At 39.8% G+C, this 27,531-nt stretch overlaps 1 protein-coding gene across 1 annotated transcript in view; it reads left to right on the top strand.

Annotated features, from left to right (window-relative positions):
- Positions 1-27,531, top strand: part of FRAS1 (Fraser extracellular matrix complex subunit 1) — an 868,578-nt gene that overhangs the window by 542,988 nt on the left and 298,059 nt on the right. Inside the window, 2 exon segments of the mRNA XM_053703296.1 lie at positions 1,634-1,774; positions 15,199-15,339. Coding sequence (XP_053559271.1) covers positions 1,634-1,774; positions 15,199-15,339 — 282 coding nt within the window.

The following is a 27,531-nucleotide window of genomic DNA, read 5'->3' as shown; positions in this document are numbered from 1 at the left end:
CAGGGGCTGGGTAGCATATACAACGTGATTGCGCTGGAAAAAATCCACAAGAGATTTCATCACGTTACTCAGAACGGCGCTGAATTTAAATTATGAACCTATGGACTGCGGTCAACTGTGGATAAGTGAGACGGCGGTAACTGAAACAGTGGATGCGGGTGGTTTACTGTATGTTACATTTCAGTTGCTATTACAAATGGTTAAAGGGAAACTAAACATTAAATACATTTTATGCACCTCGCTCTAATTATGGGTGTCACCATTTTGGAACCTAGGTGCAGGTATCTGAAGGAGAGGTGCTGCACACGTGCAAACAGGTCAACACTGGAATGTAGTGAAAGACACATTTCATCATGTCAGCACTCATGACTAGAGGGAGGCAGGGAATAACCTTAATACTGTGCTAATAACATGTATTTAGTGTTTAAAGTTTGTAAATGTAATATCATCTACCTTAGTGTGTTTAAAAAGCAAAGCAAATGCTGTTACCTAGATTTTATTAAAACTGTTGAAAATTTCTGAAACCAGCTATGTGATTTGCTGCATTTTGATGAAATACAAGGTTACAGAATTGCTTTTTGACCTTCCTGTGGATTGTAGGACAAAGCACAAGTTTTACACGAAAGAGGTGTTTAAAGGGACATGCAACCCAAAATTTTCTTTCATGATTCATATAGAGCATGCCTTTTTTTTTTATTTATTTTTTTAAAACAAGCTTTATTGATGACGAGAGTTATAGAGCATGCCATTTTAAACAACTTTCCAATGTACTTGTATTATCAAAATTACTTCATTTTCTTGGAATCCTTTTTTGAAGGAGCAGCAATGCACTATTGGGAGCTAGATGAACACATCAGGTGAGCCAATAATAGGAAGCATATATATGCAGCCACCAATCAGCAGCTAGCTCCCAGTAGTGCTTTGCTGTTCCTAAGCTTACCTAGGTATACTTTTCAACGAAGGCTATCAAAATATGAAAGTAAATTAGATAATAGAAGTAAAATAGTTGTTTAAAATGTTAAGCTCTACCTGAATCATAAAAGAAAATGTATGGGTTTCATATCCCTTTAATGTCCCTTTAAGTGGAAATAGGGAAGAGAAAACAACTACATCTATTTCATAGGGAAGCAGTGTGATATGTGCGATACGGATCTGGTTATATCACGAACCGTAAAAGTTAATTCAGCAGTTCGACATTTTCTGGATACCATATTCTAGATAATGATTCCTGTTTTTGATCTTTGAATGACATTAAAAAGCATCAAGGGTTATTTCAATAGTATCCATCAACCTCAATGCTTCAAAAGTATTAAAGGGACACAAACCCTACATTCTTCTTTCATGATTAAGGTAGAGCATACAATTTTAAACAACTTTGTAATTTGCTTTATTCACTTAGTATCCTTTGTTGAACGAGCATCAATGCACTAATGTAAGCTACCTGAACACATAGTGAGCCAAAGACAGCAGTCATATATTTACGGCCACCAATCGTCAGCTAGCTCCCAGTAGTGCAATGCTGCTCCTGACCTTACCAAGGTATGCTTTTCAACAATAGATGCCAAGTGAACAAAGCCAATTAGATAATAGACATATTTTGAATGTACTGATTTATTTATTTATTGCTTTGCAGAATGTGACTGGAGTTGCAATGCCTGCAAAGGACCTTTAAGGAATGACTGTCTGCAGTGTATGGAGCAGTACACCCTGCATGCTGGGACTTGTGTACAGCATTGTTCACCATCTTTTTACAGACTTGGGGAGTCTTGCCACGGTAGGCATCTTAGTTTGCTTTCTTTTTTGTTTTCAGTGTCAAATGCAGAATATCAATATCATAATCATATTGGGGTACTCTAAATTTTCTATCATATATGTGAGCATGCTAAAAATGTATTTGCTTTAAAAAAGGTTAAAGGGACAGACTAGTCAAAATTAAACTTTCATGATTCAGAAAGGCCATGGCTGCAATTATTACATTTATGAGCATTTGCTGCTTTGGTTTTATTTTGTATTTAAAATTGCTGGTTTTGCTCACCTATTCTTAAAATCATGCTCATTTAAAAGGACTGAGCATGCAGGAAGAGCAGATCTCCTTATCTTATCTAACTCTCTTTACACACAATAGCCAATACTTAGGTACTGACATTTTGTTTATGGGAGGTTGTTGTAATGATCAAAGCCAGCAACTTAATTTGCAATAGTAAACTTAAAGGGACACTAAACCCATTTTTTTTTTCATGATTCAGATAGAGCATGAGATTTTATGCACCTTTCTAATTTACTCATATTATCAATTTTTCTTTGTTCTCATGCTATCTTGATTTGGAAAAGCAGTACTATAAGCTTTAGAGCCGGACCATTGGCTAAATGTAGCAAACCAATCAGCAAGCTCTACCAAGGTGCTGAACTAAAAATGGGCCGGCACCTAACCTTTTATTACTGCTTTTTCAAATCAAGATAACATGAGAACAAAGAAAAATTGATAATAGGAGTAAATTAGAAAGTTGCTTAAAATTGCATGCTCTATCTGAATCATGAAATAAAAAATGTGGGGTTAGTATCCCTTTAAAGGAACACTTTCAAATATATTTAATACTTATGCAATTTGGTATAACAAGTCATTTGGAACATAGTGTCCGTTTTATGCCCGTTTGCTCACTGAAAAGTAGAAATCCCAGTGCTTTATTGGTGAACACACCTCACAAGCATAACAATATGTTTTACTAAGTACAGGAATATCAGTTACACACACACTTTTAGTAGCACCAACAAAAAGAGAGAGAAAATGCCCTCAAACAATATGGCTCCTTTTGCATTTATGTACTGGTAAGTCGGTAGAAAATATGTACTAAAAAATATCCCCAGTGATTTATTTTACCTGTTGGAGTGTATTAAATTATTTACAAATAGCTCTATTACCTTTATTTTGTCACACTGCATTTAATTGTTAAATAATACCATGCATACTGCTGTATTTCCTATAGAAAGGTTGTAATACAATAGAATTAAGTTAAGTGATATACAGCGCCAACACTACAAGATACAAGCTCCCAAAATGAGATCCCTAAAAGCTATTCATATCTATAGAAAGGTTGTGCAAACAAGAGGAAGCAGCAGCAGTCTAGTTGGGTTGGGATAGAGAGGTACTAAAATGTCTAATTTCAAGTGCTCTAAATATTGAGCATTGTGTATATAGAGATATGATAGGGAGCATGTGTGTACAGAGACATCCAGAGAGATGCAGTTTATCTTTTCGGCTGCAGTCAAACAATGGAGATTATGTTAACATAATGACAGGTTCATCTTTAGACTCATGTGGATGGTCTCCTCCAAAAGGGAAATGGTGGGTGAAGATTGACTATTGAAAACAGTGAATCTGTTCTTATAACATTAAGACTTAATCTATTGGAAGACTGCAGAAACATATTGTAATTACAAGGCGTTTACTGTCCTTTTAAATGATATATTAACATATAATTTGCTCGCCAGTGTCAGCTATCAGTGGTGCAGTGCATTATGGTAACTGAGGCGCATAAAGAGGACATGACTAAGCTCTTATATATCTATCCATACAGCTATTGAGTACTGTTGCGGGAAGTCAATAGGAAGTCAATAGACATGTAGGGTTTTTATTGACTGACCGTGTTTAGCTAAATGTGCAATGTATCGCTTCCATTCCAGATTACTGCAGACACTGAATGCCCAGCTGGTTTCCCACATACAGACAGTGTTTGCTCTACAGCTTTGTTTTGTGACCAAATACAACCCATTGTTTTTTTTGTTTTTTTTAAAAAACATCTACTGTAAATAAATGATTTTCATTTTAAGTTTTGTTTCATGATAACTCTATTTACAGAAGCATCCACTTAGCTGTTTGTTCATCCTTAAAATGCAGGATGTGTACTCTCTACAGCTTTCTCATTGTAAAGGCCAGCTGGGAAAGGGAACTTTGGCTAAAGTAGAATTCAACTTTTTTTCTGTAGCTAGAATAACATGAATGCTAATAATTCCAGTGTAAAATAGACATATGTCTTAGCATGCTCTAATTTGCATATCCCGTGACATCACATGAAGTGCATTTAGAATATACCCTATTTCATCCTTTTATTTAGAGATGATCTCTGTAAATGTATATTTTGACCAATTTTTTTAAAAAAATCTGGAATGTTGGGAAGTTCAACCTTTAAATACTTGATCAAAAGAACACTTGATTCCTTAAAGGGACACTAAACCTAAAATATTTCTTTCAAGATTCAGATAGAGCATGCAATCAATTTTAAGCAACTTTCTAATTTACTCCTATTATCAATTTTTCTTCGTTCTCTTGCTAACTTTATTTAAAAAGCAGGAATGTGATGCATAGGAGCCGGCCCATTTTTGGTTGAGAACCTGGGTTATGCTTGCTTATTGGTGGGTAAATGTCAGTCACCAATAGGCAAGTGCTATTCATGGTGCTGAACCTAAAATGGGCTGGCTGCTAATATTTACATTCCTGCTTTTAAAATAAAGATAGCAAGAGAACAAAGAAAACTGATAATAGGAGTAAATTAGAAAGTTGCTTAAAATGTCATGCTCTATCTGAATCATGAAAGGAACAAAATTGGGTTCAGTGTCCCTTTAATGCATTATTCAACTTTTGTCTTTTTGTTTCATCTGAACAAGAGCATTTCAAAATGCATTTAATTTTTTCTAAACTCATGTTCCTGTTTTCAATAAACCACTTTTGCAGAGACGTGTCCATCTCTACCAATAAAACGAAGGCAGTTGACTTTATCAACCAGTGAGGATTAAGAGGATGCGCAAAAATAATATCATAGTATTTAGTTTCCATTTCAAATTTAAGAACTTTAACTTGTACAATGTCTATTTAATATATTATGGAAGTATATACTGTGGGGGCATTGACATGCATCACATATAAGTGCCTTAGAGAAGTACTTAGCTATTCATGCTTCCCAATGTTTCCTGTGGTACAACCATGATAGGAGGGGCAGGGCAGAAGGTGTGACATGGATAAAATAGCCATAACATAGCATTTTTTTATATAATAAAAAAAGAAAAACTAAATATTTCAAACAAATTTGAAATATTTTGACCACAATTCATTCATTAACTAAACAAACTCTTAAAGGGAGGAGGTGTTCTTTTGTTTGCTTAGTGAATCAATTTAGAAAATTAAAATTTGATATTTATTTTGCAAACAAATAAAAAATGAATTTGTGCACATGTTTGCGTTTGTCTCTGTCTACCAATATAGCTGTAGGAGTTATTCATATCTACCAGTAAGTATTTTACTTACTATAAATAGTTTATGCGCAAACATACATTTCATATTAGTATATATGTATAGGGACAGCGCTAAGTGCAGCTACAATAAATAAATTACATTTGTCATATAGCTTACATAAAAAAATATTTTTTATAGATACAAATAATGTATATCATGTATATATAAAAAATCATACAAATGATGATTCAAACAAATGAAAACTATTACTGGAATATAGATTTGCTGCTTAAAGTATATACAGAAAACAAACAGCAACGGTTGCCTGGCCGGACTACAATATACATTTACTACGCGTTTTAAGCTTGTGTCCCTTTATTAATGTTAGTTCAATATCATTTTATACATTTTACTTTACATGTTTATTTCTTGCTTTTTCATTTTCATGAGTATCATGTTCCTTTAATCTCTAGTATGTCTTTTAATTATTTAACACATTCTTGCCCTGAGCAAACTGAAATTGGTCTCTGAGATGAATGCTGATAGGGATGTTGTGTTTGCAAACTGCATCAGCCCTTGAAGATCAGAATACTGCAACTTTATTGAAATCAATAAACACTCTCCAACCACATTACACAGATCAGCGGAGATATTTTGTTTAATCAGCTTACGTATTACTTTTATGTGCATTTGCAATATTCTGCCGCTGCAGGAGCAGTCCCCTCCATCCTTCACTCTGTTGGTGACACTCAGCAACTCCATTTGTACAGCTAATACTCTGAAATTGAATTTACCTTCATTTATTCACTACGCAGAGAAGTAATGATGCTTCCTTTTTTTGCAAATAAACATGTAATACAAGATTCATGGGCGCTATTATCTCAGCTTTATATAGACGAGTGTGAATGGCAGTCTATTATTTATTAACTCTGCATTGACGACCTTTAACAGTTCACTTCTAGCTTCACTGCATTTGACTGACCATGAGATAATCAGGTCATCAGCATTCGCTATATAAATATTAATATGTTTTTCCTTCATCTAAATTCTCATTGCTCTTCATTTCTTGATCCATTCTTTTTTAATTCCTTTTCATTAATCTTAGGATCTTTCTTATATGATTATGGCTTATTCATAAATGTATTCAATGCCTACATCCGAGGTTGTTGTTTTTGTATATAAGTTTATATTCCTTTCTTAAATTGTATACTCCAGTAAATAATTCTGTGTCCATGTAAATAGGAACATTTGCAAAAAAAAAATAATAATACGTTTTCAATACTGTAGTTTGTACATTTTCAAAATACAGGTAGCCCTCAGTTTACGCCGGGGTTAGGTTCCAGATGGAATGGTTGTAAGTCGAAACCGTTGTAAATTGAAACCCAGTTTATAATGTAAGTCAATGGGAAGTGAGGTAGATAGGTTCCAGGCCCCTCTCAAAATTGTCATAAGTAACACCTAATACATTATTTTAAAAGCTTTGAAATGAAGACTTTAAATGCTATACAGCATTATAAACCTAATAAAATAATCACACAACACAGAATATATAATTAAACTAAGTTAAATGAACAAAAACATTTGCTAAACAGCATTATAACCCTAATAAAATAATCACACAACACAGACTTCACTTGCATTTTTCTGCAAACAGTTCTTTCTATGCATTCCAATCTGGACTGATTTATAGACAGGAAGATCTTGTTCCTTTGAAATCTGCTCAATAGCTTAGGTCTGGTTAAACTGATAAATTTCAGCTTGCTTGGCTTTGCTGCAACACAAGCGGACGGCTCCACCTACTGGCTATTTTAATAAATGCACTGCTTCTCAATGCTTTTCAATAGCAGTCACATGACTGGAAAAAAGGTTGTTATTCTGAAACGGTGTAAATTGAACCGTTGTAAAACGAGGGCCACCTGTAAACATATTTCGGTTAGGGTTGTCATGTTGCTGGTATAAAAGAGGACCCTTATAAAAAATATCAGAGTTCGTATAATGGAACATTTTCAAACCATTTCTTTAAAAAGTCACGGGCATATTGTATGTGTTTAACCCCTTAATGACCAGCGACCGGCCCTGGGGTGTGTTTTTTTAATATTTTAACATGTCTGCAGGAAGTAAGGAGGGTCTAATAGCACGGTCAAGACCCCACGCTATTACATCCAGACAAACCCTTAACAACCAGCGATGTACACGGTATGTTGCGGTTGTTAAGGGGTTAAAGGAATGTGAAACAGTGCTCCTTTAGTAAAAATAATAATAATATTTTATGGTGTGGTTTCAAAGTATACGAAAATAAATAGATTGTGTTGAGAGAAATTATATACTAAGAACTTAAAGGGATAGGAAAGTCAAAATTAAACAACACACTTGGTATAACTGAGGGGCTGGCAGAAATAATTATAAGTGCAATTAACGTAAAACAAAATTCTAATGTGTGTTAACAGCACATTTGCTTTATTTAAAGGGATAGGAAAGTCAACATGATGAAACCTACATGATTCAGATAGAGTATGTAATTTTTAAGACACTTTTAAATTCACTTCTATATTTCAAATGTGCTTCGATCTCTTGGTTTCCCTTATTGAAAAAAAAATACACACATATCCTACACTACTGTCAGCTAGCTGCTGCCTGCACACATTTGTCTCTTGTGATTAGCTAATTAGATGTGTTCAGCTAACTGCCAGTAGTGCAAAGCTCGTCCTTCAGCAAAGGATAACAAGAGAATGAAGCAAATGTGATGATAGAAGTAAATTGGAAAGTTGTTTAAAATTGTATGTTCTATCCAAATCATGAAATAAAATTTTGGGGTTTCCTGTCCCTTTAAAGGGCCATGATAATCGAACAATTACATAAAAAAAACAACCTAAGTAGTTTGCCTTATGTTCCTATATAAAATATTTTTTTAATATTACATTTATTTACAGGATATGACTTGTATGAAGTTGTTCTGTACAATAAAAATCAGATATAGAACAGTCACACACATATTATATATATACTGACTGTGTGTGTGTATATATATAGTTTGTTTTTCTTTGTTTTGTTTTTTGCAGTCATTTTGATTGCACTTTCTCCAACATAGGTGTGTCCGGTCCACGGCGTCATCCTTACTTGTGGGATATTCTCTTCCCCAACAGGAAATGGCAAAGAGCCCAGCAAAGCTGGTCACATGATCCCTCCTAGGCTCCGCCTACCCCAGTCATTCTCTTTGCCGTTGTACAGGCAACATCTCCACGGAGATGGCTTAGAGTTTTTTAGTGTTTAACTGTAGTTTTTATTATTCAATCAAGAGTTTGTTATTTTGAAATAGTGCTGGTATGTACTATTTACTCAGAAACAGAAAAGAGATGAAGATTTCTGTTTGTATGAGGAAAATGATTTTAGCAACCGTCACTAAAATCCATGGCTGTTCCACACAGGACTGTTGAGAGCAATTAACTTCAGTTGGGGGAACAGTGAGCAGTCTCTTGCTGCTTGAGGTATGACACATTCTAACAAGACGATGTAATGCTGGAAGCTGTCATTTTCCCTATGGGATCCGGTAAGCCATGTTTATTACGATCGTAAATAAGGGCTTCACAAGGGCTTATTAAGACTGTAGACTTTTTCTGGGCTAAATCGATTCATTATTAACACATATTTAGCCTTGAGGAATCATTTTATTTGGGTATTTTGATATAATAATATCGGCAGGCACTGTTTTAGACACCTTATTCTTTAGGGGCTTTCCCAAAGCATAGGCAGAGCCTCATTTTCGCGCCGGTGTTGCGCACTTGTTTTTGAGAGGCATGGCATGCAGTCGCATGTGAGAGGAGCTCTGATACTTAGAAAAGACTTTCTGAAGGCGTCATTTGGTATCGTATTCCCCTTTGGGCTTGGTTGGGTCTCAGCAAAGCAGATACCAGGGACTGTAAAGGGGTTAAAGTTCAAAACGGCTCCGGTTCCGTTATTTTAAGGGTTAAAGCTTCCAAATTTGGTGTGCAATACTTTTAAGGCTTTAAGACACTGTGGTGAAAATTTGGTGAATTTTGAACAATTCCTTCATGTTTTTTCGCAATTGCAGTAATAAAGTGTGTTCAGTTTAAAATTTAAAGTGACAGTAACGGTTTTATTTTAAAACGTTTTTTGTACTTTGTTATCAAGTTTATGCCTGTTTAACATGTCTGAACTACCAGATAGACTGTGTTCTGAATGTGGGGAAGCCAGAATTCCTATTCATTTAAATAAATGTGATTTATGTGACAATGACAATGATGCCCAAGATGATTCCTCAAGTGAGGGGAGTAAGCATGGTACTGCATCATTCCCTCCTTCGTCTACACGAGTCTTGCCCACTCAGGAGGCCCCTAGTACATCTAGCGCGCCAATACTCCTTACTATGCAACAATTAACGGCTGTAATGGATAATTCTGTCAAAAACATTTTAGCCAAAATGAACACTTATCAGCGTAAGCGCGACTGCTCTGTTTTAGATACTGAAGAGCATGACGACGCTGATAATAATGTTTCTAAAGGGCCCCTAACCCAGTCTGATGGGGCCAGGGAGGTTTTGTCTGAGGGAGAAATTACTGATTCAGGGAACATTTCTCAACATGCTGAACCTGATGTGATTACATTTAAATTTAAGTTGGAACATCTCCGCATTCTGCTTAAGGAGGTATTATCCACTCTGGATGATTGTGACAAGTTGGTCATCCCAGAGAAACTATGTAAAATGGACAAGTTCCTAGAGGTGCCGGGGCTCCCAGAAGCTTTTCCTATACCCAAGCGGGTGGCGGACATTGTTAATAAAGAATGGGAAAGGCCCGGTATTCCTTTCGTCCCTCCCCCCATATTTAAAAAATTGTTTCCTATGGTCGACCCCAGAAAGGACTTATGGCAGACAGTCCCCAAGGTCGAGGGAGCGGTTTCCACTTTAAACAAACGCACCACTATACCCATAGAGGATAGTTGTGCTTTCAAAGATCCTATGGATAAAAAATTAGAAGGTTTGCTTAAAAAGATGTTTGTTCAGCAGGGTTACCTTCTACAACCAATTTCATGCGTTGTCCCTGTCGCTACAGCCGTATGTTTCTGGTTCGATGAGCTGATAAAGGCGGTCGATAGTGATTCTCCTCCTTATGAGGAGATTATGGACAGAATCAATGCTCTCAAATTGGCTAATTCTTTTACCCTAGACGCCACTTTGCAATTGGCTAGGTTAGCGGCTAAGAATTCTGGGTTTGCTATTGTGGCGCGCAGAGCGCTTTGGTTGAAATCTTGGTCGGCTGATGCGTCTTCCAAGAACAAGCTACTTAACATTCCTTTCAAGGGGAAAACGCTGTTTGGCCCTGACTTGAAAGAGATTATCTCTGATATCACTGGGGGTAAGGGCCACGCCCTTCCTCAGGATCGGCCTTTCAAGGCAAAAAATAAACCTAATTTTCGTCCCTTTCGTAGAAACGGACCAGCCCAAAGTGCTACGTCCTCTAAGCAAGAGGGTAATACTTCTCAAGCCAAGCCAGCTTGGAGACCAATGCAAGGCTGGAACAAGGGAAAGCAGGCCAAGAAACCTGCCACTGCTACCAAGACAGCATGAAATGTTGGCCCCCGATCCGGGACCGGATCTGGTGGGGGGCAGACTCTCTCTCTTCGCTCAGGCTTGGGCAAGAGATGTTCTGGATCCTTGGGCGCTAGAAATAGTCTCCCAAGGTTATCTTATGGAATTCAAGGGGCTTCCCCCAAGGGGGAGGTTCCACAGGTCTCAGTTGTCTTCAGACCACATAAAAAGACAGGCATTCTTACATTGTGTAGAAGACCTGTTAAAAATGGGAGTGATTCATCCTGTTCCATTAAGAGAACAAGGGATGGGGTTCTACTCCAATCTGTTCATAGTTCCCAAAAAAGAGGGAACGTTCAGACCAATCTTAGATCTCAAGATCTTAAACAAGTTTCTCAAGGTTCCATCGTTCAAGATGGAAACCATTCGAACTATTCTTCCTTCCATCCAGGAAGGTCAATTCATGACCACGGTGGATTTAAAGGATGCGTATCTACATATTCCTATCCACAAGGAACATCATCGGTTCCTAAGGTTCGCATTCCTGGACAAGCATTACCAGTTCGTGGCGCTTCCTTTCGGATTAGCCACTGCTCCAAGGATTTTCACAAAGGTACTAGGGTCCCTTCTAGCTGTGCTAAGACCAAGGGGCATTGCTGTAGTACCTTATTTGGACGACATTCTGATTCAAGCGTCGTCCCTTCCTCAAGCAAAGGCTCACACGGACATAGTCCTGGCCTTTCTCAGATCTCACGGATGGAAAGTGAACGTGGAAAAGAGTTCTCTATCTCCGTCAACAAGGGTTCCCTTCTTGGGAACAATAATAGACTCCTTAGAAATGAGGATATTTCTGACAGAGGCCAGAAAAACAAAGCTTCTAGACTCTTGTCGGATACTTCATTCCGTTCCTCTTCCTTCCATAGCTCAGTGCATGGAAGTGATTGGGTTGATGGTAGCGGCAATGGACATAGTTCCTTTTGCGCGCATTCATCTAAGACCATTACAACTGTGCATGCTCAGTCAGTGGAATGGGGATTATACAGACTTGTCTCCGAAGATACAAGTAAATCAGAGGACCAGAGACTCACTCCGTTGGTGGCTGTCCCTGGACAACCTGTCACAAGGGATGACATTCCGCAGACCAGAGTGGGTCATTGTCACGACCGACGCCAGTCTGATGGGCTGGGGCGCGGTCTGGGGATCCCTGAAAGCTCAGGGTCTTTGGTCTCGGGAAGAATCTCTTCTACCGATAAATATTCTGGAACTGAGAGCGATATTCAATGCTCTCAAGGCTTGGCCTCAGCTAGCGAGGGCCAAGTTCATACGGTTTCAATCAGACAACATGACAACTGTTGCGTACATCAACCATCAGGGGGGAACAAGGAGTTCCCTAGCGATGGAAGAAGTGACCAAAATCATTCTATGGGCGGAGTCTCACTCCTGCCACCTGTCCGCTATCCACATCCCAGGAGTGGAAAATTGGGAAGCGGATTTTCTGAGTCGTCAGACATTGCATCCGGGGGAGTGGGAACTCCATCCGGAAATCTTTGCCCAAGTCACTCAGCTGTGGGGCATTCCAGACATGGATCTGATGGCCTCTCGTCAGAACTTCAAAGTTCCTTGCTACGGGTCCAGATCCAGGGATCCCAAGGCGGCTCTAGTGGATGCACTAGTAGCACCTTGGACCTTCAAACTAGCTTATGTGTTCCCGCCGTTTCCTCTCATCCCCAGGCTGGTAGCCAGGATCAATCAGGAGAGGGCGTCGGTGATCTTGATAGCTCCTGCGTGGCCACGCAGGACTTGGTATGCAGATCTGGTGAATATGTCATCGGCTCCACCTTGGAAGCTACCTTTGAGACGAGACCTTCTTGTTCAGGGTCCGTTCGAACATCCGAACCTGGTTTCACTCCAGCTGACTGCTTGGAGATTGAACGCTTGATCTTATCGAAGCGAGGGTTCTCAGATTCTGTTATCGATACTCTTGTTCAGGCCAGAAAGCCTGTAACTAGAAAGATTTACCACAAAATTTGGAAAAAATATATCTGTTGGTGTGAATCTAAAGGATTCCCTTGGGACAAGGTTAAGATTCCTAAGATTCTATCCTTCCTTCAAGAAGGATTGGAAAAAGGATTATCTGCAAGTTCCCTGAAGGGACAGATTTCTGCCTTGTCTGTGTTACTTCACAAAAAGCTGGCAGCTGTGCCAGATGTTCAAGCCTTTGTTCAGGCTCTGGTTAGAATTAAGCCTGTTTACAAACCTTTGACTCCTCCTTGGAGTCTCAATTTAGTTCTTTCAGTTCTTCAGGGGGTTCCGTTTGAACCCTTACATTCCGTTGATATTAAGTTATTATCTTGGAAAGTTTTGTTTTTAGTTGCAATTTCTTCTGCTAGAAGAGTTTCAGAATTATCTGCTCTGCAGTGTTCTCCTCCTTATCTGGTGTTCCATGCAGATAAGGTGGTTTTACGTACTAAACCTGGTTTTCTTCCAAAAGTTGTTTCTAACAAAAACATTAACCAGGAGATTATCGTACCTTCTCTGTGTCCGAAACCAGTTTCAAAGAAGGAACGTTTGTTGCACTATTTGGATGTTGTTCGCGCTCTAAAATTCTATTTAGAAGCTACAAAGGATTTTAGACAAACATCTTCCTTGTTTGTTGTTTATTCCGGTAAAAGGAGAGGTCAAAAAGCAACTTCTACCTCTCTCTCTTTTTGGATTAAAAGCATCATCAGATTGGCTTACGAGACTGCCGGACGGCAGCCTCCCGAAAGAATCACAGCTCATTCCACTAGGGCTGTGGCTTCCACATGGGCCTTCAAGAACGAGGCTTCTGTTGATCAGATATGTAGGGCAGCGACTTGGTCTTCACTGCACACTTTTACCAAATTTTACAAGTTTGATACTTTTGCTTCTTCTGAGGCTATTTTTGGGAGAAAGGTTTTGCAAACCGTGGTGCCTTCCATTTAGGTGACCTGATTTGCTCCCTCCCTTCATCCGTGTCCTAAAGCTTTGGTATTGGTTCCCACAAGTAAGGATGACGCCGTGGACCGGACACACCTATGTTGGAGAAAACAGAATTTATGTTTACCTGATAAATTACTTTCTCCAACGGTGTGTCCGGTCCACGGCCCGCCCTGGTTTTTTTAATCAGGTCTGATAATTTATTTTCTTTAACTACAGTCACCACGGTACCATATGGTTTCTCCTATGCAAATATTCCTCCTTAACGTCGGTCGAATGACTGGGGTAGGCGGAGCCTAGGAGGGATCATGTGACCAGCTTTGCTGGGCTCTTTGCCATTTCCTGTTGGGGAAGAGAATATCCCACAAGTAAGGATGACGCCGTGGACCGGACACACCGTTGGAGAAAGTAATTTATCAGGTAAACATAAATTCTGTTTTCTCTACCTGGTAAAGGAAGGTTTTAGTTAAAAAAAAAAAAAAAACTCCAGCTACAGTTTGGAACACAAAAAAGTGTATGAAACCACCCATTCCGTCATACCTACTTACATATATATTTTTTATATTTTAAACAACTTTCTAATTTAACTTTTATTATCAATTTTTCTTTGTTTGCTTGGTATCTTTGTTTGAAAAGCAGGGACGTATGCTTAGGAGTCTGCTCATTTCTGGAGCACTATATGGCAGCAGTTTTGCAAGAATGTTATTCATTTGCAAGAGCACTAAATGGCAGCACTATTTCCTGCTATATAGTGCTCCAAACACCTACCTAGGTATCTCTTCAACAAAGAATATCATGGGAACAAAGCAAATTTGATAATACAAACAAATGGGAAGCTGTTTTAAAATTGAATGCTCTGTCTGATTCACAGAAAAAACATTTTTGGGTTTAATAGCCCTTTAAGCATCTTAGACATACAGGCCCCTATTTATCAAGGTCTGGCGGACCTGATCCAACAGTGCGGATCAGGTCCGCCAGACCTCTCTGAATACGGCGAGCAATACGCTCGCCGTATTCAGCATTGCACCAGCAGCTCACAAGAGCTGCTGGTGCAACGCTGCCCCCTGCAGACTCGCGGCCAATGGGCCGCCAGCAGGGAGGTGTCAATCAACCCGATCGTACTCGATCGGGTTGATTTCCGACGATGTCTGTCCGCCTGCTCAGAGCAGGCAGACAGGTTATGGAGCAGCGGTCTTTGTGACCGCTGCTTCATAACTGCTGTTTCTGGCGAGCCTGCAGGCTCGCCAGAAACACGGGGCATCAAGCTCCATTCGGAGCTTGATAGATAGGCCCCATAGTCTTGGCTTAGGAGAGCATCTGTTAGTGTTGACAAACCGTTAATTGGTGAATTTATTTATCAGCACATATCTACCAATTTCTTATAATATTTTTAGGAATGCATGTGCTACAATTTCATGCAGAGTTAATAAAGCAGATTTTTTTAATGAACTTTATCCATGTTTTACAGAGTGTGAAGAACATTGTCTTGCTTGTAGTGGCCCATCTGAATGCAGCCAATGTGAAGTACCATTCTATCTCCTAAATGGGCAATGTGTGCGCGAGTGTGGTACTCAGTATCAAGTGTCCCATTATGATCGAAAGTGCCTTGGTAAATTAACGTAATACTTTTACAAATGTATTTATATGTATAGATAACATTTTTTTCTAGACTTCTGATATTGTCAGTTGAAAAGTATATGCATGTGTGTGTATATATATATATATATATATATAAATATATATATAAAATGGTATATATATAAATGGTAACACTTTAAAGGGACACTAAAGTCAAAATTAAACTTTCTTAATTCAGATAGTGCTTGTAGTTTTAAGAGACTTTCCAATTTCCTACCATAATCATATTTTGCAAAGTATTTTATATGCACAATTTCTGAGGCACCAGCTCCTTCTGAGCATGTGCACACATTCACAGTGTGTACATATACTTGTCAGTGATTGGCTGATGGCTGTCATGTGATGCGGGGGAAGAAAATACATTTGTCAGGAAAAGAAAATCTATTGCTTATTTGAAATTCAGAGTATGTGTTATCGCATTGTCTTTTTATTATGCACTTGTTAGTTATGCAATTTTACAGTATTTAATGATCCTTTAAAGGGACAGTAAACACCAGAATTGTTGTTGTTTAAAAAGGTAGATAATCCCTTTATTAGCCATTCTCCAGTTTGCCATAACAAACACAGTTATAATAATACACTTTTTAAATTTGTGATTATATTGTATCTATGCCTCTGCAAACTGCCCCCTTATTTCAGTTCTTTTGACAGACTTGCATTTTTAGCCAATCAGTGCTGACTCCTAGGAGCGTCACGTGCCTGAGCTCAATGTTATCTATATAAAAAACACATGAACTAACGCCCTCTAGTGGTGAAAAACTGTCAAAATGCTTTCAGTTCAGAGGCGGCCTTCAAGGTCAAGAAATTATCATATGAACCTCCTAGGTTTAGCTTTCAACTAAGAATACCAAGAGGACAAAGCAAAATTGGTAATAAAAGTAAATTGGAAAGTTGTTTAAAATTACATGCTCTATTTAAATCATGAAAGTTTTTTTTTTTTTTACTAGACTGTCCCTTTAATGCTTTTGAAATGCACTGATAGCTGCTAGATGTTATCTTCATTTAATTTTCCTTATAGTACAATATACTAATTTGAGTATCTTATTTTTCAAGTAGTGAAAATATTGAGTGTTAATGCTTTAGACATATGAATCTGATTGGAGGTGCTAAGAAGTCAATAATATACTCTTAATATCTTTAAATAAAATGTCTTGTACTGCAGTACTGTTGTTTATTTTGTTACATGACATAAACTTAATTGCTAGATTTCTCCAACATAGGTGTGTCCGGTCCACGGCGTCATCCTTACTTGTGGGATATTCTCTTCCCCAACAGGAAATGGCAAAGAGCCCAGCAAAGCTGGTCACATGATCCCCCCTAGGCTCCGCCTTCCCCAGTCATTCTCTTTGCCGTTGTACAGGCAACATCTCCACGGAGATGGCTTAGAGTTTTTTGGTGTTTAAATGTAGTTTTATTGCTTCAATCAAGTGTTTGTTATTTTAAAATAGTGCTGGTATGTACTATTTACTCTGAAACAGAAAGGAGATGAAGATTTCTGTTTGTAAGAGGAAGATGATTTTAGCAACCGTTACTAAAATTGATGGCTGTTTCTACACAGGACTGTTGAGATGAAGTAACTTCAGTTGGGGGGAACAGTGTGCAGACTTTTACTGCTTGAAGTATGACACATTTCTAACAAGACTTGGTAATGCTGGAAGCTGTCATTTTCCCTATGGGATCCGGTAAGCCATTTTAATAACAATTTATAAAGGGCTTCACAAGGGCTTTAAAGACTGGTAGACATTTTTCTGGGCTAAAACGTTTGTTTTATAAGCTTGTTTAATGGTTTGTTACTCTGAGGAGTTGTTTTTATCTGGGAATTTTGATAATAAAAACGGCAGGCACTGTATTGGACACCTTTTTCACTGGGGGCCTTCTCTAGTCATAGGCAGAGCCTCAGTTTCGCGCCACTAATGCGCAGTTGTTTTTTGGGAATCAAAGCATGCAGATGCATGTGTGAGGAGCTCTGATACACTGAAAAAGCGTGCTGAAGGCGTCATTTGGTATCGTATTCCCCTCTGGGCTTGGTTGGGTCTCAGCAAAGCAGATACCAGGGACTGTATAGGGGTTAAATGTAAAAACGGCTCCGGTTCCGTTATTTTAAGAGTTAAAACTTTCAAATTTGGTGTGCAATATTTTCAAGGCTTTATGACACTGTGGTGAAATTTTGGTGAATTTTGGACAATTCCTTCATACTTTTTCGCATATTCAGTAATAAAGTGTGTTCAGTTTAAAATTTAAAGTGACAGTAATGGTTTTATTTTAAAACGTTTTTTGTACTTTGTTATCAAGTTTATGCCTGTTTAACATGTCTGTACCATCAGATAGACTATGTTCTGTATGTCAGGAAGCCAAAGTTCCTTCTCATTTAAATAGATGTGATGCATGTGATAGTGAAAATGATGCCCAAGATGATTCCTCTAGTGAGGGGAGTAAGCATGGTACTGCATCATCCCCTTATGTGTCTACACCAGTCTTGCCCACACAAGAGGCCCCTAGTACATCTAGTGCGCCTATTCTTCTTACTATGCAACAATTAACGGCTGTAATGGATAATTCTATTAAAAACATTTTAGCCAAAATGCCCACTTATCAGCGAAAGCACGACTGCTCTGTTTTAGATACTGAAGAGCATGAGGGCGCAGATGATAATGGTTCTGACATGCCCTTACACCAGTCTGAAGGGGCTAGGGAGGTTTTGTCTGAGGGAGAAATTTCAGATTCAGGAAAAATTTCTCAACAAGCTGAACCTGATGTTATTACGTTCAAATTTAAATTGGAACATCTCCGCGCTCTGCTTAAGGAGGTGTTATCTACTCTGGATGATTGTGACAATTTGGTCATTCCAGAGAAATTATGTAAGATGGACAAGTTCCTAGAGGTCCCGGTGCCCCCCAAAGCTTTTCCTATACCCAAGCGGGTGGCGGATATTGTAAACAAAGAATGGGAAAGGCCCGGCATACCTTTTGTCCCTCCCCCTATATTTAAGAAATTGTTTCCTATAGTCGACCCCAGAAAGGACTTATGGCAGACAGTCCCTAAGGTCGAGGGGGCGGTCTCTACTTTAAACAAACGCACTACTATTCCTATAGAAGATAGTTGTGCTTTCAAAGATCCTATGGATAAAAAGTTAGAAGGTTTGCTTAAAAAGATGTTTGTTCAGCAAGGTTACCTTCTACAGCCAATTTCATGCATTGTTCCTGTTACTACAGCAGCGTGTTTCTGGTTTGATGAACTAGAAAAGTCGCTAGATAAAGATACCTCTTATGAGGAGATTATGGACAGAATTCGTGCTCTTAAATTGGCTAACTCTTTTACTCTAGACGCTACCCTGCAATTAGCTAGATTAGCGGCGAAAAATTCAGGGTTTGCTATTGTGGCGCGCAGAGCGCTTTGGCTAAAGTCTTGGTCAGCGGATGCGTCATCCAAGAACAAATTGCTTAATATTCCTTTCAAGGGGAAAACGCTGTTTGGCCCTGATTTGAAAGAGATTATTTCAGATATCACTGGGGGAAAGGGCCATGCCCTTCCTCAGGATAGGTCTTTCAAGGCTAAAAATAAACCTAATTTTCGTCCCTTTCGTAGAAACGGACCAGCCTCAAGTTCTACACCCTCTAAGCAAGAGGGTAATTCGTCTCAAGCCAAGCCTGCCTGGAGACCAATGCAAGGCTGGAACAAAGGAAAGCAGGCCAAGAAGCCTGCTACTGCTACAAAGACAGCATGAGATGTTGGCCCCCGATCCGGGACCGGATCTGGTGGGGGGCAGACTTTCTCTCTTCGCTCAGGCATGGGCAAGAGATGTTCTGGATCCTTGGGCCCTAGAAATAGTCTCCCAAGGTTATCTTCTGGAATTCAAGGAGCTACCCCCAAGGGGAAGGTTCCACAGGTCTCAATTGTCTTCAGACCACATAAAAAAACAGGCATTCTTACATTGTGTAGAAGACCTGTTAAAAATGGGAGTGATTCATCCCGTTCCATTAAAGGAACAAGGGATGGGATTCTACTCCAATCTGTTCATAGTTCCCAAAAAAGAGGGAACATTCAGACCAATCTTGGATCTCAAGATCCTAAACAAATTTCTCAGGGTTCCATCGTTCAAAATGGAAACCATTCGAACAATTCTTCCTACCATCCAGGAAGGTCAATTCATGACCACGGTGGATTTAAAGGATGCGTATCTACATATTCCTATCCACAAGGAACATCATCAGTTCCTAAGGTTCGCCTTTCTGGACAAACATTACCAGTTTGTGGCACTTCCATTCGGATTAGCCACTGCCCCAAGAATTTTCACAAAGGTACTAGGGTCCCTTCTAGCGGTGCTAAGACCGAGGGGCATTGCAGTAGTACCTTACTTGGACGACATTCTGATTCAAGCGTCGTCCCTGTCACAAGCAAAGGCTCATACGGACATTGTCCTAGCCTTTCTCAGATCTCACGGGTGGAAAGTGAACGTAGAGAAAAGTTCTCTATCTCCGTCAACAAGAGTCCCCTTCCTGGGAACAATAATAGACTCCTTAGAAATGAGGATTTTTCTGACAGAAGCCAGAAAATCAAAACTTCTAAACTCTTGTCAAGTACTTCATTCTGTTCTTCTTCCTTCCATAGCGCAGTGCATGGAAGTAATAGGTTTGATGGTGGCGGCAATGGACATAGTTCCTTTTGCGCGAATTCATCTAAGACCATTACAACTGTGCATGCTCAGACAGTGGAAGGGGATTATACAGACTTGTCTCCAACGATACAAGTAGATCAGAGGACCAGAGATTCACTCCGTTGGTGGCTGACCCTGGACAACCTGTCACAAGGGATGAGCTTCCGCAGACCAGAGTGGGTCATTGTCACGACCGACGCCAGTCTGGTGGGCTGGGGCGCGGTCTGGGAACCCCTGAAAGCTCAGGGTCTTTGGTCTCGGGAAGAATCTCTGCTACCGATAAACATTCTGGAACTAAGAGCGATATTCAATGCTCTCAAGGCTTGGCCTCAGCTAGCAAAGGCCAAATTCATAAGGTTTCAATCAGACAACATGACGACGGTTGCGTATATCAACCATCAGGGGGGAACAAGGAGTTCCCTGGCGATGGAAGAAGTGACCAAAATAATTCAATGGGCGGAGACTCACTCCTGCCACTTGTCTGCAATCCACATCCCAGGAGTGGTGTAATGTTTAAGTATGAACTAGTACCCTTGTTCATGCAGGACCACTCAGTCTCACACCTTACCTCGGGTTCACTAAGATCTAACTTGTGTGAACCCTGTTATGCTCATAGATCTGAGGGTCACTACTGTAGGATACAGAGTGAAGATGGTATACCAAAAGGAGTTGGATATGAGCTAAACAGTAATATAGTATGGTAATGTAGGATAACTCAGAATCCAAAGTTTAGGGAGAAGCTTATTTACATCCAAATTAGTTGTAGACTCGCATCACACACATATAAAATATTTACATAACTTGCACAGGCACACACACACACTTTAGATAGAGTTGTGCAGGGTAGCTTCGTTGGTTATTTACAACCAGATAAGAGATATGCAGTTTGAGAGTAGTTGTTGGGTTAAAGTCAGTTTAAGCACATAAAGTTCATCAGAGGTTAATGCAAATGGAGCAGTGCTATTTAGGCAAATGATAGATACTGCAAAAGTCACTGTGCAAGTCAATATAGTGAATCACAAGCGGAATAGTTCATGTAACAGCAAGTGCATGAGATAAACTGGTTAATAGCTTAGTATGGCAGGTAAACTTGATTACTTGATTATTTGAGGCAAGCAGTAGCAAATGACATGAAAGGCAAGATATCCTTATTTGTAAATTGGTAATACAGACCGGTAATCCTGATGATAATACATACAAACCGACTTCCCAAATAGTATCCTCAGAGTGGAGCAGAAGCGGAGTTACCGGAGAAGAAATGCACACAGCGTGTGCCGAGATTCAGTGAGAGTGTGTGGCGGCTGCGGTTTCACCTAGTGACGTCACACGCCAACGGACCAGCATGCGAGTAAGCAGGAAGCAAGCAGCGAGAGAGACAGGAACAAAGTTGTGGAGCTGCAAAACCACAAGACTTGAGTAACAGGAACTAGCATCAGTAGAAGGAAATCCCAACTTAGACAGGAGGGAATAGCTGGGTGCGAAGTGTTCAGGAACAGTGGGTGACTGAACAAATTACCAAGCAACGTTCAACAGTAGGTGGAGCCTTAAATAGCAGTATGATAATTAGTAGTTAAAGGTACAGAATGGTAAAATCCTGACAGAACTCCCCCCTCAAAGAGCCGCTCCGCGGATCAAGGACCAGGACGTTCAGGATTTCTCCGGTGGTACAAAGAGAGGAGTTGGGGGGCAGAGAAGTTTGAGGATGGCTCCCACGAATCCTCCTCAGGAGCATAACCCTTCCATCTTACCAAATACTGTAGTTGATCATGAAGGTATCTGGAGTCCAAGATAGATTCGATTTCATATTCAACATCATCACTGACTTGAGGAACAACAGAAGAACTCTGTAAGTTACCCCTGACCAAGGAGTAGGATTTTAACAAGGACACATGGAACGTTGGATGTATCTTCAGAGTAGATGGTAATTGTAGAGTCACGGCATTAGGATTGATTACTTTAATAATCTCATACGGACCTAAATACAATGCACCTAATTTTTTACTAGGAATCTTTAAACGTAGGTTTTTTGTACTAAGCCAGACCTTGTCGCCAACAGCATAATCCGGAGGTTTAGATCTGCGTAAATCATAATGATGCTTCTGGGTAGTTTGTGCCACTTCTAATACTGTTTTTAAAGAAGCAAAACCATTAGCAATGGAATTGACTGTATCATTTACCATTGGAAGTGTAGAATCAGACGTACAGGTAGGATGATACGATGGATGAAATCCATAGTTGATGAAAAATGGTGTGGTTTTCATTGAGGAGTGTAGTGAGTTGTTATGAGCAAATTCGGCAGTGGCCAACAGTGAATGCCAATTATCTTGTTCTAAAGTACAATAGCAGCGGAGATATTGCTCAAGTGACTGATTAGTTCTTTCCGTTTGCCCATTTGTCTGGGGATGATAGGCTGAGCTAAGTCTTCTACAGATGTTGAGGGTACGACATAGCTGGGTCCAGAACCTGGATGTGAATTGTGACCCCCTATCCGTAGTGACAGATTTAGGCAATCCATGAAGTTTCACTATGTTGTTTAAGAATAGAGAGGCAGTTTCTGAAGCTGTTGGAAGACCCCTGTGGGGGATGAAATGAGCCATTTTAGAAAACAAATCAACCACCACTAATATGGTGTTGAAATTTGATGAAGATGGTAAGTCCACTATGTAATCCATGGCGATGTCTGTCCAAGGTCTGTCTGGGATTGGAAGCGAAAGAAGGTAACCATAAGGGCGGTTATGTGGGTGTTTTTTAGTGGTACATGTGGGACAACTTTGTACATATCGAGTGACTGTGTCATTCATTTTGGGCCACCAATAATCTCTCTTTAATAAATGCAATGTTTTATGAACTCCAGGATGACCTGCTAATAGTGAGTCATGAGCATAACCAACAATCTCATCCCTAAGAGCTTCAGGTATATAAAGTAGATTGTCATGGTAGTACAAACCGTCCTGATGTTTGTTTAATCCAAGTTGCTGCAAAGATGAGTCCTGAGAGAGATGTTGTTTTAGGGTGGTTTTAAAGCTGGTAGTTAAACAGATTATTCTGTCTGGAGGTATGATAGATTCAGGTGTTTCTATATGTGAAGGTTTCGGATCCTTCCGAGAAAGAGAGTCTGCCTTGAGATTTTTGGAGCCGGGCCTATAAGTTATGATATAATCAAATCGTGAAAAGAAAAGACTCCACCTGACTTGACGTGAAGTCAGGGTTTTGTTAGATTTCAGAAATTCAAGATTCCGATGGTCAGTATATATCAGAATAGGGTGTTGTGTTCCTTCCAGAAGATGTCTCCAGAACTCCAGGGCGGATTTGATAGCAAGAAGCTCCTTATCACCAATACCATAATTCATTTCTGCAGAGGTCATTACTCTGGAGTAGTAAGATATTGGGTGAAGAGGTTCTGTTGGAGACTTTCTTTGAGAAAGGATTGCCCCAAGGGCATACTCGGAAGCATCAACCTCCAGGGTGTATTGACAACTGGGATCTGGGAACTGTAGAATCGGAGCTGTAATAAATTTCTGTTTCAGACTAATGAAAGAATCTTCTGCTGACTGATTCCAAACACATTTTATATGTTTACGTGTTAAGTAAGTCAAGGGTTGAACAATATGTGAAAACCCTTTAATGAATTTGCGATAAAAGTTCGCGAACCCTAAGAATCTCTGGATTTCTTTCTTATTACGGGGAGCAGGCCAATTGGTTATAGCATCCACCTTGTTAGATTCCATGGAGATACCTAGAGGGGATATGTTGTATCCTAAAAAGGAAATTGTATCTGTATTGAATATACACTTTTCCAGCTTAGCAAAAAGACGATGAGCTCTTAATCGTAGTAAAACCTGCTTTACATGTGACACATGTTTTTCGTATGATTCTGAGAATATAAGAATGTCGTCCAGATAGATGACAATACATACATCTAAGAGATCATGAAACACATCATTTATGAAACACTGAAACGTCGCCGGTGCGTTGCATAAACCAAACGGCATTACAGTGTATTCATAAAGGCCGTAACGTGTACGGAAGGCTGTTAACCACTCATCCCCTGCTCTCATCCTAATCAAATTGTAGGCACCTCTAAGATCCAATTTTGTATAAATTACAGCACCACGTAACCGTTCAATTAGTTCAGGAATGAGAGGCAGGGGGTATCTGTTTTTCTTTGTACATTTGTTAAGTTGCCTATAGTCAATGATTGGACGGAGACTACCATCCTTATTCTTAACAAAAAACATAGAAGCTCCAACTGAGGATGTGGAGGGTCTAATGAAGCCTTTTTTTAAGTTATCATCCAAATAATTTTTTAAATGAGCTAATTCTGGCTCTGAAAGAGGATATATATGTCCTATAGGTATGGTACTGTTTGGTATGAGATCAATAGGACAATCATACGTCCTGTGTGGTGGTAGTGTGTCTGCCTCAACCTTATCAAAAACGTCACTAAATTCTTTGTAACATTCAGGTAGGCCATTGACAGATAAATGGTATAAAGAGTGTTTGGTAAAACATGAATGTTTACAAAATGCTGAATCAAAGATCACAGACCCCTCACACCATGAAATAGTGGGGTTGTGTCTTATTAACCAGTTCAAACCAAGTATCATAGGATATACTGAAGTGGGAAGTACATCGAAAGACAATTGCTCAATATGACCAGACTTAGTTATTACAGTAATAGGAATGGTGTGATGTGTTATTGGACCTGAACTGAATAGTGAGCCATCAACCAAACGTATAGCAAGTGAAACACTCTTTTTTATTAGTGGTATCAAATTTTTAACAACAAAAGAAATATCTACAAAATTCCCAGATGCGCCAGAGTCAACTACGGCCTGTACGTCTATCTTCCGGTGATGCCACTGTAGGGAGAGAGGAAGGGACAAATGAGAAGTGAAATCATGTACCATATTGAATATATGATAACTAGGAGGTGTCTTACCCTTCTTTTGGCGAAGAAGTATTGGACAATCCTTAACAGTGTGATCTTTATCAGCACAGTATAAACAAAGGTTCAATAATTTGCGCCTAGCTTTTTCTTCTGGTTTTAGAGGACCACGAATCACTGCTACATCCATAGGTTCATCAAGGGACCTTGCTGGCAAGGTTGAAGGCGTAGCATGATAAGTGGGTAGTTTTCTGTAACTTGCATCACTGAAGGATCTTTCAGATTTTCTTTCCCTTAATCTTCGGTCTATACCAATGCTAAGTGTCATGAGGGCTTCTAAATCATCAGGAATGATACCACGTGCAAGCTCATCTTTTATTGCTTCACTGAGACCTAATCGGTATTGATTCCTTAAGGCTGGAGTGTTCCACTGAGTGTCCGGTGCCCAACGTTTGAAATCTGTGATATATTCTTCCACGACTCTCTTCCCTTGACGTAAGGACCTAATAGCTGTTTCTGCTGTGTTCTGTTTATTGTGATCCTCATAAAGCAGAGACATGGCGGAAAAAAATGCATCGAGAGAATTTAAGATGGGATCATCCTTTTCATAATAGGTATTAGCCCAAGACCTGGCCTCACCACGTAAGAATGAGATAACAGTTAATACCCTGACCCTATCTGTTGGATATGATTTAGGTTTCAGAGTAAACATCAGTGTACAAGAGTTCTTAAAATCCCTGAAAAAAGCTCTCTCCCCAGAGAATTTTTCAGGAGGGCTAATTAAAGGTTCAGCTGAATTTTCAGCTACAGGAGGTTTACTGGCAAGCTGCTCATTTATGAATTTTCTGATGTTTTGGTTCTCCAATTGTATCTCCCTTAGTCCCTGTATCATGTGATCCATACTTTGAGCTAGGGAGCCAACCCTATTGTAAAGCTCTGTTATATCCATTAAACAAAGTACTAGTTATCTTTATAGGCTTGGTAATATGTAATGTTTAAGTATGAACTAGTACCCTTGTTCATGCAGGACCACTCAGTCTCACACCTTACCTCGGGTTCACTAAGATCTAACTTGTGTGAACCCTGTTATGCTCATAGATCTGAGGGTCACTACTGTAGGATACAGAGTGAAGATGGTATACCAAAAGGAGTTGGATATGAGCTAAACAGTAATATAGTATGGTAATGTAGGATAACTCAGAATCCAAAGTTTAGGGAGAAGCTTATTTACATCCAAATTAGTTGTAGACTCGCATCACACACATATAAAATATTTACATAACTTGCACAGGCACACACACACACTTTAGATAGAGTTGTGCAGGGTAGCTTCGTTGGTTATTTACAACCAGATAAGAGATATGCAGTTTGAGAGTAGTTGTTGGGTTAAAGTCAGTTTAAGCACATAAAGTTCATCAGAGGTTAATGCAAATGGAGCAGTGCTATTTAGGCAAATGATAGATACTGCAAAAGTCACTGTGCAAGTCAATATAGTGAATCACAAGCGGAATAGTTCATGTAACAGCAAGTGCATGAGATAAACTGGTTAATAGCTTAGTATGGCAGGTAAACTTGATTACTTGATTATTTGAGGCAAGCAGTAGCAAATGACATGAAAGGCAAGATATCCTTATTTGTAAATTGGTAATACAGACCGGTAATCCTGATGATAATACATACAAACCGACTTCCCAAATAGTATCCTCAGAGTGGAGCAGAAGCGGAGTTACCGGAGAAGAAATGCACACAGCGTGTGCCGAGATTCAGTGAGAGTGTGTGGCGGCTGCGGTTTCACCTAGTGACGTCACACACCAACGGACCAGCATGCGAGTAAGCAGGAAGCAAGCAGCGAGAGAGACAGGAACAAAGTTGTGGAGCTGCAAAACCACAAGACTTGAGTAACAGGAACTAGCATCAGTAGAAGGAAATCCCAACTTAGACAGGAGGGAATAGCTGGGTGCGAAGTGTTCAGGAACAGTGGGTGACTGAACAAATTACCAAGCAACGTTCAACAGTAGGTGGAGCCTTAAATAGCAGTATGATAATTAGTAGTTAAAGGTACAGAATGGTAAAATCCTGACAAGTGGACAATTGGGAAGCGGATTTTCTGAGTCGTCAGACATTTCATCCGGGGGAGTGGGAACTCCATCCGGAAATCTTTGCCCACATAACTCAATTATGGGGCATCCCAGACATGGATCTGATGGCGTCTCGCCAGAACTTCAAGGTTCCTTCCTACGGGTCCAGATCCAGGGATCCCAAGGCGGCTCTAGTGGATGCACTAGTAGCACCTTGGACCTTCAACCTAGCTTATGTGTTCCCACCGTTTCCTCTCATTCCCAGGCTGGTAGCCAGGATCAAACAGGAGAGGGTATCGGTGATCTTGATAGCTCCTGCGTGGCCACGCAGGACTTGGTATGCAGACCTGGTGAATATGTCATCGGCTCCACCATGGAAGCTACCTCTGAGACAGGACCTTCTTGTTCAAGGTCCGTTCGAACATCCGAATCTGGCCTCACTCCAACTGACTGCTTGGAGATTGAACGCTTGATTTTATCAAAGCGAGGGTTCTCAGATTCTGTCATTGATACTCTGGTTCAGGCTAGAAAGCCTGTAACTAG

This window comes from Bombina bombina, chromosome 2, assembly GCF_027579735.1.
Source record: "Bombina bombina isolate aBomBom1 chromosome 2, aBomBom1.pri, whole genome shotgun sequence".
Classification (NCBI taxonomy): Eukaryota; Metazoa; Chordata; class Amphibia; order Anura; family Bombinatoridae; genus Bombina; species Bombina bombina.
Note: the sequence above shows the minus strand (reverse complement) of the source record. Positions and strands in the feature narration are given on the sequence as shown.